The following is a 20018-nucleotide window of genomic DNA, read 5'->3' as shown; positions in this document are numbered from 1 at the left end:
GATAGGACGATTGTGAGGCTTGCATTGATGTGATGCATAAGATGAAGCTTTGGATTGTTTTGGAATGTAGAAGTATTTCTTGAGTGGTGGTGGTGGTGGTGGGGGGGGTATTAGTGGGCAGTGACAAGCGATAGGCTGCACAAGGGTTGATTGGAGGGACAGAAGTCATGGTGTTAGCTGTTAATATACCTGTTTCAGCACATCCAACCAAAAATCTCCAGGTTTCTCTTCGTTCTCAAGGTTATTTGCATGTGTGCTCACAAACCACCTGGTGGTGATGCTTTGAATTGTTACTTTGAAAGAATACTTTTAACACCAGCCATGTTTGTAGCAGTGTAACCTTGCAAGGGAGCAGTCCATGCTGCTGTATCCATCTGTACTCTACGTGCTTGATCAGGGGGAAAATCCAGCAAGCTGAACAGAGGCTCTGATGTGCGAACTCTAGGGAATCTTCATATTGACTCTCTTGGAGAAAAAAATAAAAAAAAGAACAATTCGGACAGACCCCCTTTGCAGACGGAGCATAGCAAAGGCTCCTTTTTGTTACTCTCTGTCAAGATGTTTGAAATCACCAGGACCCTTAATGCTGCTTTGTTAAATAATGAGGTAACAATTTGACACTTTCTTATGCGAGTCTAACAAATTTTTTTTTGCCTGCTGACTTTAAACTGCTGTAATGAAGAATTATTTCCAATTTTTCTCCTAAATGAAGACAAATTAACCTGATCTTGACAAATTAAAAAAAAAGAGGGTTTGTTGTTTGTTTTTTTTTCTTTTTATCGAAAAAAATCAAGAATCTTTTTTTGCTGTCTTCCCTCCACTGATCTTTAAACCTCTTTGCAGCCAAGCGGGCTTCCAGTGTATTGCGTTCCTGGTCCTTTTGACAGCATAGAGGTTAATGAGTGCGTCAGTCGACTGCTGTTGCCTATGGTAGTACGAAGTATGACTTGCAAGCTGCCCAGAGTAGGTGTTTATTAATGCTGAATTGGCTTGTGGTGTAGCCCATCTGGACCATAAGAGACGCTGCAGATTTACTTGTGATGTTAAGATGTCCATACCGTTTGGAAAGGATGTTTGCTGGAGACAGGCTGAGAGATACACTATGAATCCATCTCTTTTACATGCGTCTGCTGCCACTAATGACTTACAAGGCTGCTCATTTAGGGTAAGGCAATCTAATCACCTTTTGATTTGATTTTGGAGGAATTGGCTGTGCACGAGTTCCGTGTCTGTATTGTTTTTTTTTCTCTCTTTCTTCTTCCTTCTCTTTATGCTGTGCAGTGTCTGCCTGAGCCTAGATTATCCTAGCAAGTGCAGAATGCTGTGTGCTTCACCACATCTCAGAGTTAATAGTTTGAGTGAAGCCCTAAAACTAGCCGTACAATGTTGATGAAGGAAATGGTTTTCCCAGTTTGACTTTGTAGTAAGCCACTCTATGCTTTGCCCTACTTACATTATCTTGTTTTATAATATGTTATGCAAAAAAAGCCATGAAACATGCATTATTTACAAGAACGATAATGCCTCTGTAATGCAAGGTGAGGTATAGACAGCATCGCCAAGGATTTAAGTTGGTTTTACTGCATAGTGTACAATAGACAAGTCAAGTACTGCAATCTGAACAAGATTTGTGCATTTTTTACCTTGTAAATGGAATAGGTATAGTGTTTATAATGGGGGGGAAGATTTACGTTACCATAATACATTGGTTTATGCTTAATTTAAAAATGCTTGTTACATGGGCAACAACTTCTTTTACCATTATATTCTATACTCTTGAACTTGATTTGTTACTACTTTCTTTTGAAAAGAGAAACTGTGATAAGTATGATCTTACAGTGCGTTAATATTGATATACTTTGTATTGGTATACTTTGTGGTTGTACCCACGCAATATGTATATATATATATATATATATATAGAGAGAGAGCTGTAAATGTATTATATATATATATATATATATATATATATATATATATATATATATATATATATATATATATATATACATATATATATATATACATATATATATTTATATATATATATATATATTTGTATGTATATATATAAATACATATGTACATGTACATATATATATTTCTGTAAATGTCTTTTATAGCACATGCCTGCATGTTAATATACATTACTCTTGATGCACTTTGCTCTTTATTTTGATACCTTAATTATTACTGTGATGTTGGTGTTGCTGGAACTATTGCTGAAGGCTATAATATCCCTGATACGTATTGGTCGTTTTTTTAAATTTCTCTTTAAAGTACAATATTTGCTTTAGCTTTAAGGTGATTGCCAAACCACTTAAGGGTTAACTGATAACTTTAAGGCTTTAGTAGATAGCGCCCCCTCTGACAGCATGCTGGTACTTAAATCTTGTAGCCTTAAGCTAAGCTATAGTGCCACTTAGGGATGCCTTTAAAACCAACATGTTGACGTATAGAAAAAGTACAATGGCATATGTTTATATTATAGCGGTATCTGAAAAGCTTGTAAGGTAGATCAATAAAGTGCAATCATAGGGAGGCAAGTAAACTGATTTATTTATTTATTTATTTTTTATTTCTGTATTATTGGCTAAATATAAATAAAGATAGTAATATTTAACACATTTCACTATTCCGTATCTTTCAAGTTAAAAAAAAAAAAAAGGTTACACCACCAAGGTCATTGATCTCTAAGCTAACATTGTCTTAAAAATGGCATCATGTATTCTAATAAATGTAGGTATTGATTGGCTGGACTGCCAAAATAAAGTTGGGTATCTCTAGCAAAAGAGTCCTGCTGATGCGCAGTATTAAAAGAAATTTCAAAAATTTCAGAAGAAAACGTTTTTGAAGTTCATACAAATCAAAAGTGTTTAAAAGTAGCTTCCAAAGGCTTGGGCCCTTTATTAGCCAGGGTGGTTACATGGCAGCTCTGTCAGCACCATTACTCTTTTCCCTAGGTGGGAACATCCTACAAAGATTGATGCAAGGTCATGCCACACAATCTTCAAGCAGGTGTCAAAGAACCCCCGGAGTGACAGCTAAGGATCTGCAGTCATTATGCTGCACTTGATAACACCTGTTATCAAGTATGGTTCATGGGAGGTTGCCAAAGAGGAAACCACTGTATTTCAGAAAACAAAAAAGATTGCTGCCCATCTCAAGTCCGGTTAAGACCACCTGGATGTTCCTCAGCACTAATGCAATCCCATTCCTAGGACAGAGGAGACAATAGCTAAACATTTTGGTTAATGTATGCAGCGTTGAGTTTGGAGAAAAAAACATTGGATACCAATAGCAAAACTTGATCTCAACTCTGAATCATAGTGGAGGGGAACATAATGGTTTTGGAATATAATGGTGTCTCAGGGCCTGGAGCTATTTCAGTCATTGATTAGTCATTTCCAATTTGTATTACAAATGGTACTGCAAACAAGTCTGTCTGTCCGTGATTTAAAGTTCAAAAAACACTGGACCAAGCAAGCTGACGACAATTCGAAATACGGGAGCCTGTAAACAACATCAAAAGACATTGGGGGTGATTTACAAAAGGCAAATCCACTTTGCATTACAAGTGAAAACTACAAGTGCAAATTCCTCTGGAATTCGCTCTGAAACTGCACTTGGAAGTGCAGTCGCTGGAAATCTGAGGGGTAGATCTGAAATGAGGGGAAGCTCTGCTGATTTTATCATCCAATCATGTGCAAGCTAAAAGGCTGTTTATTATTTTCCTTGCATGTCCCCCTTGGATCTATAGCAACTGCACTTTGCACTTGTAGTTTGCACTTGTAGTGCAAAGTTGATTTTCCCCAGTATGTAGTTTGCAATGGTTAATATAGACTCTTGACCTCTAGTCAAAATGAAAAATGATGTCATAATCAGACGCAGGACATTCAAGCAAGACATCCCAAAAATAAACATAAAAGTAAACTTTTTTGTACAAAAATAGGTTAAAAACCTCCAAAGCAATCTACAGTTCAGGCTAGATTGACAGCTATAGAAGGCATGTTTTTAAGGCTCCGTCAAATTCAGTTCCGCTAGTTATTAACTTTATTCGCTTCTATACCATTTTCATAAATGACCTTGGCTAATCAAACCATTTGTCCAATAAAGGAAATGTAAAACACTCTATGCTTACCAATAAAACTGTATTTTTCAATAGGACTCAAAAAAATAATCACATCATATTTTAAAAAGCCAATTCATGCAGAAATCAAGAAAATGTGTTTACAAAATGTTCTCACGACTGTACATAGGTTTCATTTATGGGGATGTATTGTGTTGATTATGTTATTGTATACCAATAAGTAATGGGGCATCATGGGTTAATACATTCCACCTGGTATAAATGTATCATGTATTATATTGTTGTTTTTGTATATTCTTGTTTTAGAGACCTTTAATTGCTAAAAGAAAGTGTATGTGCGGTTCCTGTGTGTTATGTTGAGTAACTACCATATGTGCAAAGCTTAACATCTGTTACAAACCAAACATATGTCACATTTTAGATATCTGACCAGAGTAAACCAATATCTTATTGGTTGCTCTGAGTTAAAACACTTTGGATATATCCATAGCATGGTGCACTGCCTCATTACGCATACATTGCAATTTTAACATTCTGTTACTAAATCAATACAGAATGGAGACATAAACTGAGATCTGCACCCAAAAGAAAGGCCATCTGTGTAGTTTAGCATTTCTGGAAACACATAGGAAGTAAGATATCTTGCTACGGTCATTATACTCCACAAAAAAAAAAAACTTTGTATCATCTGAACTGAAGAGCTATTGTGGTTTCCTCATGGGTACCCATTCCAAAGGTCGAGGCTACTTTGCTATTTTAAAGCAGTATTAAACTCATATTTCACCCTACCAATGCTCATATGGCTGCATTTGTTTTCTTTTTTAGCCTTTCGTTCCCTTATTTGTATCTGGTAATCCAGCCAGTAAGTCTGTTCTTTTTCAACAGAACATGCTCTCTTTCAGCTGTTGCAGTTAGGGGGTTGCGACAAACCATTTACAGTACTAATGGCATGGTTGCTTACGATGATCATCCCTTATTTATTTCTGGAAAACCTGTACCCCAAAAGGACCAACATTTTTTGCTGTGACCGCTTATAAAGTGTTAGCTGCAGTTTGGCTTCAATTTGTTATTGTGTCTAAATCAGCTAGTACAACTAAAGCCTCGTACACACGACCGAGCAAGAAACTTGCTGTTATTTTTTTTTGCCGAGGAAACCGGTCGTGTGTACACTTTTCGACGAGGAAATTGCCGAGGATCTCGTCGAGCCAAAAAGAGAGCATGTCTTCTTTTTCCTCGACGGGAATGGAAAAATTTGGCTCACCGAGATCCTCGACAGCCTAACAAGGAACTCGACAAGCAAAACGATGTGTTTCGCCCGTCGAGTTTCTCGGTCGTGTGTACGAGGCTTAACACTCCCCCTCCCACCAGACTGACAATGCTGCTCTCTAGAGGTGTCCCTGTGCTCCTTCCTCCAGATTGGGGCACTCTTATATAGGAGGTGTGTTACCGGCCAGATCGCAGGTGAAAGAGAAGGAAAAAAAAAGAAAACCAATGCAGCCACCACATCTACTGATTGTTTTGGGTTTAATACCACTTTAAACCTTTCATATCTGACCACCCTACTAGAGAAAGTCAAGCTATGCTGGGTTTCCTTTCTTAAGGTACACCTAGAAGTCCATGAGTAGGCTCTGCTGGTGGGGAAAAAGGTTTTGGCCTAGACTTTTCTCTCCAAACCTTTGGCATACTTTAAAACTAAAGGTAGTAAGGGCATTTTTGGCCATCATAAAGTTGCCCTAACTTTTAATCAAGGAAATCATAATTCCATATACACCAATAAATTTGGAACAGACTTTAGGTAAAGAAATATAAAAATATAGAGCAACCTATACTTTGCCTGATAAGAAAATTGTCAATACAACCTCGTAGATGTTACACTATTACCAAAATTGCCAATTTTGTAAGACTTGCTGCGCTCAGCAGACTCATAGAAGGATAAATACAATATGACAGACATTAGGAGTAGCCAGAAATAGGGGGGAGGATCTTGTGCCTGGGGTGTAAAATTCTTTAGCCACTCCTTTACAAATTTTACCAAAAATATTTCACCGTTTCTAGGCATGGTGTTAACGTAATGTGCTTGAAAATATGGTAAGCAGAGTTGTCTGCCTATCAGCAAGTAAAGCTATGAATTCAAGTTTACATCCCTGAAAATATTGTATTTTTCTCTGATCTTGTCCCATGATCCTTTGGTTTAGAATCAGGTGCACTGATAGGCTGCCATATTTTCAGAATAAGCTCAGTTTGATCTTCCAGTCACGTATTGCCCTCCCAATCTATCTACAAAATTTGTCTTCTCGGAAAATCTATATGATAATCATCTCTTCCCGCTCTGACATTAATCACTGAAACAAAAGATCCTACAAAATGCTTGTTGTGTATTATGGAATGTCTGATATCATAGCGCCGCCACGGAAAATATTAAGCAAAACAATATGCACATAAGAAATGGTGAATTGTTGTTTTTGCCCATTATTTATGCAAAGAAATGTTCAAAGATGTCTATGTTAATAAAATAGGGTTGCATTTTTTGTTTGACTTGTAAGCATAAGTCTTGGTAGATGCTGTAGAAATCTTTTTCTCTTGGCTACTCCATTACTCAGTAAGACTGGAATGTGTAACGCATGGCTATGTTATGAACAGCTCGGTGTATATATTTGAGTTCATTTGGTGAAGCATTCAAAAAGACACTGGGGTTGATTTATTGAAATTGAAGTCTGCATAGAAACCAATCAGCTTCCATTTTTTTTTTTTTGTCAAAGCTTAATTGAACAAGCTGAAGTTAGGCGCTGATTGGTTACCATGCACAGCTACACCAACATTTTGCACTCTGCAGTTTTAGAAAATCAACCCCACTGATATTCTACAAAGAGCAGTAACCTATAACAACCAAGGATTCTGAGACGATAAGAGATATGAGAAGAATGGATTCTGATTGGTTGCTGTAGGTTACTGCATGATCCACGTTGATCCTTAATGAGTAATCCTGGTGGAATGTTTCTCAAACACTTTAGGCCTCGTACACACGACCGAGGAACTCGACGGGCGAAACGGGCGAAACACATTGTTTTCCTCGTCGAGTTCCTTGTTAGGCTGTCGAAGAACTCGACAAGGCAAGTTTCTCCATTCCCGTCGAGGAAAAAGAAGACATGCTCTCTTTTTGGCTCGACGGAATCCTCGACAGTTTTCTTGTCGAAAAATGTACACACGACCGGTTTCCTTGGCAAAAAAAAAATCCCAGCAAGTTTCTTGCTGGTTTTTGCCGTGAAACTCGGTCGTCTGTACGAGGCCTTATGTAGCCTTCAGTCAACATGGGCACTTTGGCAACATAACACTTACCTATCTGTTTTTTGGCCTATACCAAGTCAACAGATAATCCAGACACCTACAATTTCAATAGCACTACCTGGAATACAGTGTTTAAACAAATGGTTGAGTCCATAAACACGAAAAAATGTGTTCCTCACTTATGTTTTTAGGAACAATGGCCAATTGGTCATTGACATTATTATATTATGAATAAAGTTATTGTTTTAGAAATACACCATTCCCCGTAATTGAGGAAACAAAACCAAGGTGGTCAAAAAAATGGCCAACATCATGCCGTACAGTATGTACAACTTTTGATTTTTCTCTAATAACCACAGCAGCATTTCCTCACCAAAACGTCACGTTGCTTTTGAATCATTTTTTAATATTATCAGCATGGTCAGAGTAGCAGAAAAAAAGACAAGTTATTCCCCGAGGGATTCACAATTATGTATAATTTAGAGCCGAATATTCAATTAACAACTTTGCTGACCGGCAAGAAATGGGTCTCAAGGTCAAGAGAATAACTTCCTCCTGTCCTCTTCAAGTTTACAGTCTTGGGGCAGCAGATTTCGTGTCTTTCTGTGTGCTTCTTACATAAAGGCTGATGCAGAACCTCTTCACTTGCCTCAGGGACATTAATCACATCTCTGTTTGACAGCACCATCCCATAATTATGGGATAGTTGTGCTCACAACAAAATACATTAATAAAAATAAAATAGATAAAGCACTTAACATGGTAACTGAAATCATTGCTGTTGTATTGTTTTAAAAAAAAAAAAATTATATAAAAAAAAAAAAAAAAATTAAATTAGTCTGAATATACTTCTTTGTGCAGCTCTTGTTGATTAGTTGTATCAGAACCCTTTTTGTTAATGATACCCAGGTTGTAAACAAAGCAGCAAATGGCATTGAAAGAGCTCCTTCCCCACAATCATTGTACTGATTCTGCCCCCCCCCCACCCCTTTTTTTATTCAACTCAGAGTGTAATGTTAAAATCAATAATTAGGATTAGTACAGTTAGCATGCTAGGAATGACCCGTGAACTGATATTCTTCAGCCAGAAGTTCCCAGCTGGTCATTTATGACAAATACAAAGAGCATTTCAGGGACCGTCACTGAGACATTAACCCCCAGGCTCCGGCAGCAACATATGTCACGGAAACTTGTGGAGAAACCCATTGCAGCAGGCAAACAGTTAAGCTCCCTAGCCTGATAGAAGGCAATTTCAATAGCACCTTGCCTAGCCCCACCTTCTCCAGCCCACTCAGCCAATCAGATACTGTCTTTATCTGACAGATAGTCCCATAAATGCATGCAAGCATCTAGCCAATTTTCAAGGAAAGGCTGTATCCAATTTTCATATCTACACCCTACTTTCGAGAGGCATCATCACAGTCCCTCTCTCTCTGTTTTTTTTCCTTTATTTTTTTTTTCTTTCCTTATTTTTTGTTTAGATTTTTCATTTATTTTCCATTGTTTGCCTTGTTCTATGTGTTAGCAAATCATTTATTTATTTATATTATTTATTCATTTTTTTTTTTTTTAACACGAGTTGTTGGGATATTTTTTTTTCTTCTTGGTGGTTCGTGGATTTGGAAAAAGACATCAGAAATCAAAAATTAAAAAAAAAAACTTTTCTTTTTTTTTTTTTTTTTTTTTTTTTACAAATACAAATACCTAATAAAGCATTCTTGAAAATTGACAATTACAAGGAGAAAAGTCGGAGCACACAGCGAGACACTAATAACCTTTAAGAATGGTGATGGTAGGTGGCACATTATTTTATTTTAACATTTTTTTTTTTCAAGTTCCATTCAGTTTTGCAAGTCTGTCTTGTCTGCATCTCTTGTTTAATGCGGTCTTGGTGTTCCGTCGCTTCAGTGATCATAGTGGTGGGCTCCTATTTTTTGTGTGTGTGTTTCTGGAGTGATTTGTCACGTGCAAATAGAATGCTTTTTTTGTTTTTATTACATTTTTTTTTCAAGGTCATTTTTTTTGTGTTGTACGCTTACACCATAGAGCTATTGTCACAAAAAAAAAACACCCTATGAAGTATGCGGAGCGTTGCGTTCGCCCATTTTCATCTAACCTCTGATACTGTGTGAGCTTTCATTTCTACCATTGTGTTTCTGCACAAAGACTCTCAAAATCTAGTGAAAAAAAAATGAAAAGACCAAGCCTTTAAAAAAAAAAAAAAAAAAATAGCATCTCACCCTTCGCTGCTAATTTCGGTTGGTCTGCGTAGTTGGTATGGTAATCTTTCATGATAGTGATTTATAGGGGTTTGGTATATGCTGCATATTGTATTTCAGAGTTCCCTGCCGTGACCTCATAAAAGAGGAGGAGGCTGGCGTGTGTTACAGCGCGCACCCTGTGTGAGTGTGTGTATGTGTGTGTGTATGTGTGTGTGTTTGAGAGTGTGTGTGTGTGTGCGCGTGTGTCCTTCGTAGCATCTCTTGCCAGCGCTACTGTAAGAAGGAATGTCAGCTTTTACATAAGGCTCTTTTTGGTTTTGACACTGTGACACACTAGAAGGCTCCATCTCAATAATCACAGATGGAGTGGAATGGCTTAAAGATGGTAAGTGGATTGCGGAGAATTGTATCTTTTTTTTTTTTTTTTTTTTAATTTTTGTTCCATTTTCCATTTCAGACCGCAAGCAGTTATTTCCATTTACAACTGTTTTTCTCCTTGCCTTTTATTTTTTAATGAGAAATTCATGCACTAGCTTGTCGAACGCCTCACTGCTTCCTTCAGCGTGTGCTGCAGCCAATCTAGGAAGGGTACCTTGACAACTATAATGTCAGTGAACGTCTATCACAGAATTACTTGATGCTGTGTAGTCTTCATTTGAATTACATGAGTCTTTGGACGTGTCAGCGGCTTTTTTTTTTTTTTTTAGTACACCGCCGTTAAAAGCTTTGTGCCTTAAAGCACAAAAAAAAAAATGCTGCAGATTGCACATATGTTAAATAAGTACAGCTGTCTTTTTTTTTTTTACTATTATTGGCCCAAAACATCTACTTGACGCTCCTTTTGGCTCCTTTTGTGTGCCTTTCTGACAATGGGTATAAAGTGCCACACTTGAATCTCGCAGTCGTGACCTGCATGGCATGTCGTTGAATGCTGCGGGGACCCGGGGGTCTGGGTCCCTCCGATTCTTTGCATCCCCCCTTACAAATCTGCCCTGGACTGCAATCTTAAAAAAAAAATGATTAAAGATACTTTCCAGTTCTAGCAAATTGAAGCTTCCTTATCCCCACCCAGTGCCTTCATTCTCAAGGAATTGTCTTTGTCTGCTTGTTTTGATGGGTGTAAAACAAACAAGATTAGATGGAGCATTGTAAGTGAAAGCTATCGCTCCAAGGGGAAGCCAGAGAAAGGTTGCCGAGGAAACGGCTAGGGAAAGAGGCGAGATAGGGGAGCAGGTGGCAATCATTTGGGAATATAGCAAGCGGCGTGAAAAAAAAAAAAAAGACCGGGGTTACCTCTATTATCTGCTCTCCTTTAGAGCAGTCACAACTTTAATTATTCTGTACATATAGGTGCTAATTACAGCTCAAGCACAGATGTACAGTGAATCACTAAACACTATTTTTAAGCATCTGTTTCATACTAAGCAGGGAGTATATTTTCTATAATTTAAGGAAAGAAAAAAAAGACCACTTTGGTTTTAACTTTATGGGTCACGTACATGGATGGCTCCCAGAATGCAGGAATAAACATAATTTTTTAAAAATAATTAACAAATATGTAAAGTTGAATTTTGAAGTCAACACTAGTTTAAAATAGAAATTATTTTTACATTTGGCCCTAAAGTAACTTACCATAAACCTTTTTGATGCACTTTATTTTAAAAGAACATACTGTGCATTTTTTTTGTGTTTTTTAATTTTTAAATTATACATTTGTATATTCGAGTCTGATCCATAAAGGAATTTTTTATAATTTTTGTGTTATTTTATTTTTTCAATACACGTGGTATATTCGGGTTTGAGGTTCTCCATATAGAATTTTTTTTTTCGGTGTTAGACTTGAACAGTAGCACCGTACCAAATATAGTTATTTATATATATTTATATATTCCACGAGCCATGGCTTTCTGTATCACCTTGTTTTATAGCATGTACTCATTGTTATGGTCTTATATTTGTTCTATCACAAAAGGTTGTACCTTCCTGTGGAATCTCTGCTCGTTGTGTGCCAACTGTGAAATATCAAATGAAAGTTAGAAGAATCCATTTACATGCATCCATATCTAGGCTTTTGTTATAGGGGAGAAATACATTCCGTTGTCAGTATAGAGGGGACATTTAAACCCTGTAATCAAACGATGTGTTTCACTCCGGTGCACACTACACTTCAATTTATGTCTTGTTTACTAAATGAATAATGCTATAGACAGATAGTGTAAGTGTTGGTATTACAACACATGTATTAAGTGCATTGTCAAATAACATTCCTTACTGGTTACAGTAGAGTATTATACAATAATTGTGGCTAAACATGCAAGTGTGTAGGACAATTTATGTATGTCGCCTATATATAAGCACATGTGTGTATGTTTGAATGTATGATCTTGGGGTTGTAAATATGTATATGAGTGTATACATATGTATTTTTGATAACGTTCATTTTTAAAATTTCTCTTTCTACCTGTCTATCCATCCCTTCCTCCATCCAACTTGTACAAGTATGTAAACTACGCATAATATCACTTTTCAATTACTCTTAGGTGTGCCTGTGGCTACTTAGTGCCGATCGCCTTATGTTCATGCCACTATTTGCTAATTTTTAAGTGGAAAACTTAATGGCACTTTGATTAACTTATTGCCAGATACTTCCTGTTTGCCTCTTGCCTCTAAGTCAACCAAAGGTTTCCAAGGAAAAGGGAGGGTAACAAAAAATCACAGTCAACTCAAATTCACAAAATTGTTTCATAAAAGGACACACATTTTTGCTGGTGTTCTTTTTTTTTAAGTATAACAAGTAGATTCTCCATATTTCAGATATTGATGGAAGGAATTGTTGAAACTTGAGTTTTCCAACAGTTAAACTTGGAGGATATTGGTGGCTGCGTGGCCGTCTTTGAAATGAGTTGGTATATAGCGCGGATGCAGCTTGCTTTGGTCGCAGCGTTGGTTTCTGTGGCAGTGTGCAAGTAATTGTGTTATAGTGTCTGAGCAAAGGACACTCAATCACAAGCTCTATAGGGGGTATGATCAAGGATTTACTATCGAAGGATTGGAAAGGCGTTGGGAAACTTGGAATTACAGCAATTGAGAAAAACACTAGTATCTATGCATACAACACCTATAGCTTTGGACACAGTGCATAGAGCAGTGATCTGAAAGCATCTCTGAACAGATTCTACCACAATAAATTAAGTCAGATTTTTTTTTCTATAGGTTCCTACACTATGCATAGTCAGATTTATTGTTAGTTGCAGTGGCTTACTGAAATAGTGCTTTTCTTACTAAAATATCCCAATGTCATTTATAAAAAAACTTAACCTACATGAAGCAACCATACAACATACTGATGTGTTTGGAGTGTTCTGCCCTTTTAAAATGGATTGCCTTTGCTGATTTGGTATTGCAATATTAACCCAGCAGTTGATATACTTTGCTATCCTAACAAGTTGCCTGTGTATTGTGAATCATATGTATCCAGGTGTATTCAGTAACACAGTGTGTAGAGCAACTCCGATATTTTAATTCCTATCATAATACATTTATTATAGTCTAAGTAATAAAAATGTATTTCGATTGGTTGTCATGAATTATTGCACCATGCCTTTGCTTTTTGCCTGCCCCTGGCCGAAGCACTGTAGAAGTTTCTATGAAGTCTTGTTCTCTAATCCATCAGTGGCGTTTGTACTATATACCGTCTCTCTATACAGTCTTTTTACACCTTATGGTGTTTGCATAAATATTAATAGAGATTATGTTTAACTCATAAGTCAAAAACTCATGCTGAAAGTACAGTAGCTCAAAAGCGTCCAATCAGTAGTCATCCCTCATAGTCCTTATTATTTTCATCTAATAGAAAGTGAAGCCTGATTGGTTGTTAGGAGTAGTAGCAGTTGGCACATCACCTGAACTGCCTTATTAAATAAATCCCAACAATTTGATGGATGTGTTAAGGCCCAAATGTGCTCAAGCCCTTCCTTTCAAGCCCAAGGCTTGACCGTAGCCTTTCTGTTTGCAGCAACAGGATCTGGTGCCTATTGTGAATTTTAAAAATCCAATTTCTGTGATTCTCTTTGTTCTGAAAAGATCAGTGTCTCACAGCAGCCACTGATTTGCATGGATCCCCCCTCCTTTTTCTGCTTTACCTCTTTGTGTGCCAAAAGGATGAGGCATGAACGCTGTATAGGTCCTGTATTCAGCATCACAACTAGCTATCCCATTTGCCTTGTAGGCTGTTCATCTAAGTAGGTGTCCCATCCCTGCTGTGTGTTTAGCCAGCTTGGGTAAAATGACTGTGAATGGGCATATGGTAGAAAGAGAAAAAAAAAGGAAGAGAAAGACAGAACGATAAATCCCCTGAGAGGTTATATGGTTACTAGACTTAGTCTCATGCGCTTCCCGTCTCTTTCACACACCATGTCTTCTTCATGGGACAGTTTAATGCATAGATGTGTAAAACGAGCACTGCAATGCAGTATTTTTTTCAATGTCATTAGGGTGTTTAGGGTTAGGCAGAGATTGACTTTAGCTGGGTATGGTAAAAAAAAAACACACATCTGATTTAACGTTGGAGGGGGGGGGGACATCCACAAATAGCTCCCCCTTCTGTCATTGTGCTCCTAGATGTCTTCAAGGTTGACTATTTATCCACAAAGGTGACAGCACGTGAAGGTTAAACGATTAGCTAAATGTGTGCATTTTTTTTACTATGGGATCAGCCATGTGGAAAAAATGTTTTCTCAAAAAGAAATCATAACTTGAACCTGTGTTTGGATGTCTGTCCAATATTTTGTAAAATATTAGCTTTTATTTGGAAAAAAAATAAAGCCAACAGACAAAACAAGGTTATAGATGACCGTAAAAGTCTACCATAAGTAACAGACTAAAAAGACTTAAGGAGAAAAAAAAAAGATGGTATCTAAATAAGATCTACATCCAATCAGTAAGAAGCCTTTTAGAGTTGTGCGGTTATATAGGTGTGTGTGCGTGCATACGTGTGCATGCGTATATCTCGCTCTCTGTTGCTTTTAGTGTCTTTAGCCTATATGCATATATATATATATATATATATATATATATATATATATATATATATATATATATATATATATACACTCATGTGTACTTCTATGCATATTATATTTTTCCCAGCTGTATTTGATTTTCCCAAGTTCTGCACATGTGTGCCTGGAAATTTTGGGCCCTAAACCTGTCCTTGCGCTTCCCTTTAGCTCTGCACTATAGTGCACATATATTGCATATATGATATATTTAATATTAAACATGTTACATACATCTATGTATCTTCCAATCTTGCTTGGATACATTAAAAATAAAACATTTTTTACACTAGTATCTTTAACACATGATTAGATGTAAAGTTTTTCAATTTTACGTAGAGGATTTGATGACGCAGCCCTATCCCATGCCTGTTTTTTTTGTTGGTCCATTTATTCTCCCCCCCCCCCCCCCCCCACACACACACACACAGTGTTACAGTAACTATATTGAAATTTTTTTGAGATATAACTATGTGACAAGTGATAAATCATAAAACGAATGAAGCATTACAGATGTATGCTCCACAGCCCCTCTGACAACAAACCCGTTAAAATAAGCACATTAATGAATATATTAGACATTCTAGCAGTCATCTTATTACAATGATTTTCAGTTTGAATCAGGTCTGATTTTCACAGTGGCTGCAGGCGTTGTTTTCCAATAGGAAAGGAATTTATGTATTGCATACTCAATTGTTTCTCATTACATTGATTTCAAGGGACCTTTAAACGTTGCGGTTATGCGTTGACCTCTGACCTGGCGCTCTGTCACTCTTGCTCCACAGTAAATGACAGACTCGTAAAAATAAGCAGTGGAAAGCAGCCATCCAGAAAACGGGAAAGAAAGTGACGCATTAAAGAAATGGTTACAATGAAAATTCACGTAGCTTCATGACTGTTAATAACAGAGAGAGGCAGCACAAAGCTCCTTGTCAGGTGAAATGGACTTTCTTATTTGGTCATAATTTTCTTACGCTGGCTTTTTTATGGCCTAAGCGGAAATGGGAATGACTTGACATGGCCTAGTCAAGAAAAATAAAGGAATTCATTTTAATAAAACCGTGCTTTGGGACTAGGCCTCAGTTTTTAAAGAGATTTACTATACAAAAAGAAAACTTTATTTATAATAACAACCTTAGATATTATTTCATAAATACTCAACTATGAGATGTGTGATACATTTTGTAGTAAAGCTTCAAGGCATATCATAGGTTATATTAACATGCTTGACCTCAGGTCTTTGAAGCCCTGGCAGTCTGAAGGCCATTTGTTGGCCATATGCCGTAGAGTTGGCAGCAGCATACGTTCAAAATGAGGGACAGAAAAAGCAGAGGGTCATGAAATGAATACATAATTAAAAAAATGTGATGCTTACATTAATACAGCTTTTATTGGATTCCTGCAAACAGTACACAGCTAATGCATTTAATTGCAGCAAACATAATATGATTTTTAGGTAAAATATGGGACATCCCTGCCAATAAACCATTAAAATTGGTAACAACCTTAGTTTAATATCAACAAAACTGAAATAGGTCAGGATGTGGCCATTTTTTTCTGCATATATTAAAACACAATGGGGCTGATTTACTAAAATTGGAGAGTTCAAAATCTGGTGCAGTTGTACATGGTAGCCAATCAGCGTCTAACGTCAGCTTGTCCATTTAAGCTTTGACAGAAAAACCTGGATGCTGATTGGTTTCTATGCAGAGCTTCACCAGATTTTGCATTTTCCAGTTTCAGTAAATCACCCCAATATTTGTTTCGGTCTGAATTTGTAACGTATAAAAGTTGGTCTTTACTATTTATTAGGTATTTCAGGTATCTTTTTTTTTTCATCCACAGTGATTACCATAGACATCCCCAAACCATATCTATATCTGGTGTCAGACTGGGTTAGTTCCAGGGTGTGAAAGATTTTGGTGGTACATTAGGCTATATGCTCCTTCACAGGCAAACACTGATATCAATGGATGTAATCTAAAAAAAACACGACATATGTTAAAAAATAAAAATGCTAAGGTATTGTGAAAAAGCTGTAGCGCCAAAAGGTGGTGGAAGTAAATAGCTACGAGCTCATGTTTTAGGAAGTCTAGCCACCATTCGATAGGCTATTACAAAATGTTCTTGAAATGTAATTATGGATTTCTGTATGTTATCTCTACTAGTGAGCTGTTTGTTGGCGGGCTCATTTATTAAAGGCAAATGGGCCATTTACTTTGCAAAGGAATTTTCCTTTAGCTTAGTGAATGAGATGAAGCTCTACTGATTTCCATCGTACAATCATGTGTAAGCACACTTGCAAATACAAAAAAAAAATCCTTGCAAAGAAACAGCCTATTTTCATTTAGTAAATAAACCCATTAGATTAGATATTCATTCTGCCATTAAAATGTAGGCCTTTGCCAACTGCATGGAAACCTGCTTCTTAATTAGAATTTCAGAGTTTTTTTTTTTTTACTTTTTATGGCCCAAACCTAGCCATATGTTTGTCTGTTTGCAATATATGTATGTAAATGCCTATATTATTTTTAATTAAAAATAATTTAAGCAAGGCTGCATACTAATGTTGTATTTAAAAAAAAAAAGTAAACTTTATTTCTTTAGTTATATTGCCAAAGTTTTTTCAGACATACTACTTAAGTAAATCAATGTATGTATGATAAAATATTAATTTCTACTTTATACAGTATACTATAGGAACATGAGCAAACATGAGCCTCTAGGACCTGAAACAGAGGCGAGAATTAGAATAATGGAGTCTATTTGCATAAACAAAACCACGTTCCAAAACCTGAAAAGTTTGATTTAACTTTTTTTTTATATTACTTCTTGGGCATCTGTTAGCACATTTAAATTGACAGAATAGGGGAGATTTATAAACAAAAAAATCCAATTATATGTTCATATTAAAACGAGCGCACACAGAATCTGGTGAAGACCAGAGAAAAGACTCCGTGCTGATACCCCAGTGTGAAACGCGTCAGCTATCCACCCCACTGTCTGCTGTGACTTGTAGTGCTGTTTCCATTTTTTACCATTAAAAGCAACTTTTTAAGAATTTTGTGGAAGTGCAGCTGTCCAGTCTTTTCTCTGGTCTTCGCTTTGTGCATTGCCAGCACCCACGCTTCTGAGAGGACACTGATTGCTGAGTGCACTCACCTACAGCGGCAGTTTCCCTTTTCTCTACACAGAATCTGGTGCAGCTATGCATAGTAACCAATTAGCTTCTAACTTTAGCTTTTTTAATTAAGCTTTGACAATAAAACCTAGAAGCTGATTGGTTATTATGCAGAGCTGCACCAGATTCTTTGTGCACCAGTTTTAGTAAGTCACTCCCAATGTCTTCACACATCAATGTAATATGTTCACGTATTAGGACTAAACTTTTTTAGGAGACAAGCTCAGCTACTTCTTACAGATAGCAGGGTATCTTACCCCACTTCGTGGTGTACAGTTGGTCCCACTCTGACTGCTTTTACCATCCTAGTTCTGATTTTATTGCATGAAAGCTCAAAGTGATGTCATGCACCAGGGCTTCCTATCGAATGTATCATACACAGAGTGGATTGCAGCTAGGACTGGATCGGTGTGCTCGATCAAGACTGTACTAATATAAACAACTTATTTTTCAGAATTCATCCCCTGCAGGTTCAAACCCTAAAGAGGGGGAATTCTATTACCAATGAGTCGTGTTGGTTCGAAACTGATATTACAAGACATGGGGAATTAACCATCTCATCAATCCATCTTTTTGGTCCTCGCTTTTTGTCAACCACTTTCCTATTTTACTCAAAACATATATGTCCCTCAGACCTTGTTTGCTTACATGACTTGGGCACATAAAAGGGAGTAACCATCATATGTTTTTATTTTAATGGTTTGCTCTTACACAACATAATCTAGTCTAAGGTACACCACTGGTGGCAGAAACCTACACGTGGGTTCCTCTGTTAATGTTTGGAGTTCCAAAATGAGTAGATATGGGAATGATTTACTAAAGGCAAATAGGCTGTTCACTTTGTAAGAGAATTTGCACTTTGCAAGGTGAGTTTTCCCTTGACTGGGAGAGGGAGTTATTTACTAAAGGCAAATCCACTGTGCACTTCCAAGTGACTTATAAGTGCAGTCGCTGTAGATCTGAGAGGGGCAAGCAAGGAAAATAAAAAACAACATTTTTTCTTGCATGTGATTGGATGATAAAATCAGCAGAGCTTTCCTTCATTTCAGATCTTCTCCTCAGATCTACAGCGACTGCACTTCCAAGTGCAATTGTAGTGCAGAGGGGATTTGCCTTTAGTAAATCAACCCCATAGTGTATGTGGTGAAACAAAATCACTTTACAAACAATACCCAATCATATGCAAGGGAAAAAAACAGTGTTTTTGTTTGCACAGGATTAGATGATTATTCATTATATAGGATTTATAATATTATTATACAGGATTTATATAGCGCTAACAGTTTACGCAGTGCTTTACAATATAAAAGGGAGACAATACAGTAATAATACAATTAAAATACAAGAGGATTAAGAGGGCCCTGCTCAGAAGAGCTTGCAATCTAATAGGGTGGGGCAGGTGGTACAAAAGGTTGTAATTGTAGGGAATGAGCTGATGGAAGTGGTAAAAGATTAGTTGGAGTCGTGATAGGCTTCCCTGAAGAGTTCAATTTTCAGGCGCCTGAAGGTAGCAAAAGTAGGGACAGGTTGAGGTAGAAATCCTGGAGACGAGCATGGGAGGAGGAGACGAGAGAGCTTGACAGTAGGAGGTCTTGAGAAGAGCGGAGAGGACGGTTTGGGATATGTTTGGAGACAAGATTGGTGATGTAGCTCGGGCAGAGTTATATAGCACCAGCAGTTGGCGCAGCACTTTTCAAAATTAAGGCAGACTTTACAGTTACAATACAATTTGGTACAAAACTAATCAGAGGGCCCTTACAATCTAAGGGGGAGGGTCAAGTGATACAATAACTAATAACTGTGGGGTGAGCTGATGAAGAAAGTAAAAACACAGTGTATTAGAAGCAGGATAGGCTTCTTTAAAGAAAATGGATTTCAGGGATCGGCCAAAGATCAGTCTCATTATCTAAGCTAAGGCAAAGTTCCTATGCAAAGTACAAACTCCATTAGAAAGTAAACAGCTTATTTGCCTTTAGTAAATCGAACCCATGGTCTCTATTATTTTGGGTTGTTCTACATCCACATGTTGTTTTTTTTGCCCCAAAACAGCAGATGCCAAAACCGCCATCCTTACACTAGAAAGGGTCATCCATCTCTGATAACAGTGTGAAAAATTAACCTACAACTGATTTTGGGGATTGAGCTTGATTTATTAGAATATGACCTGCAAAAGTACACATCTT

General features: G+C 37.1%; 1 protein-coding gene across 7 annotated transcripts in view; it reads left to right on the top strand.

Annotated features, from left to right (window-relative positions):
- Positions 1–316: 316 nt before the first annotated feature.
- Positions 317–20018, top strand: part of ELAVL4 (ELAV like RNA binding protein 4) — a 150685-nt gene continuing 130983 nt past the window's right edge. For 3 of the 7 annotated variants that reach the window (XM_040360517.1, XM_040360520.1, XM_040360518.1), the window contains exon 1: positions 318–1165. In XM_040360517.1, coding sequence (XP_040216451.1) covers positions 1049–1165 — 117 coding nt within the window. In that variant the 5' untranslated portion in view covers positions 318–1048. Of the gene's footprint in view, positions 1166–9025; positions 9168–9783; positions 9983–20018 lie in introns of those variants that run through there. The other 4 variants (XM_040360523.1, XM_040360519.1, XM_040360522.1 and 1 more) reach the window with 4 other exon arrangements.

This window comes from Rana temporaria, chromosome 7 (assembly GCF_905171775.1).
Source record: "Rana temporaria chromosome 7, aRanTem1.1, whole genome shotgun sequence".
NCBI lineage: Eukaryota > Metazoa > Chordata > Amphibia > Anura > Ranidae > Rana > Rana temporaria.
The sequence above is the reverse complement of the archived record's forward strand: the minus strand, read 5'-3'. Positions and strand labels throughout refer to the sequence as shown.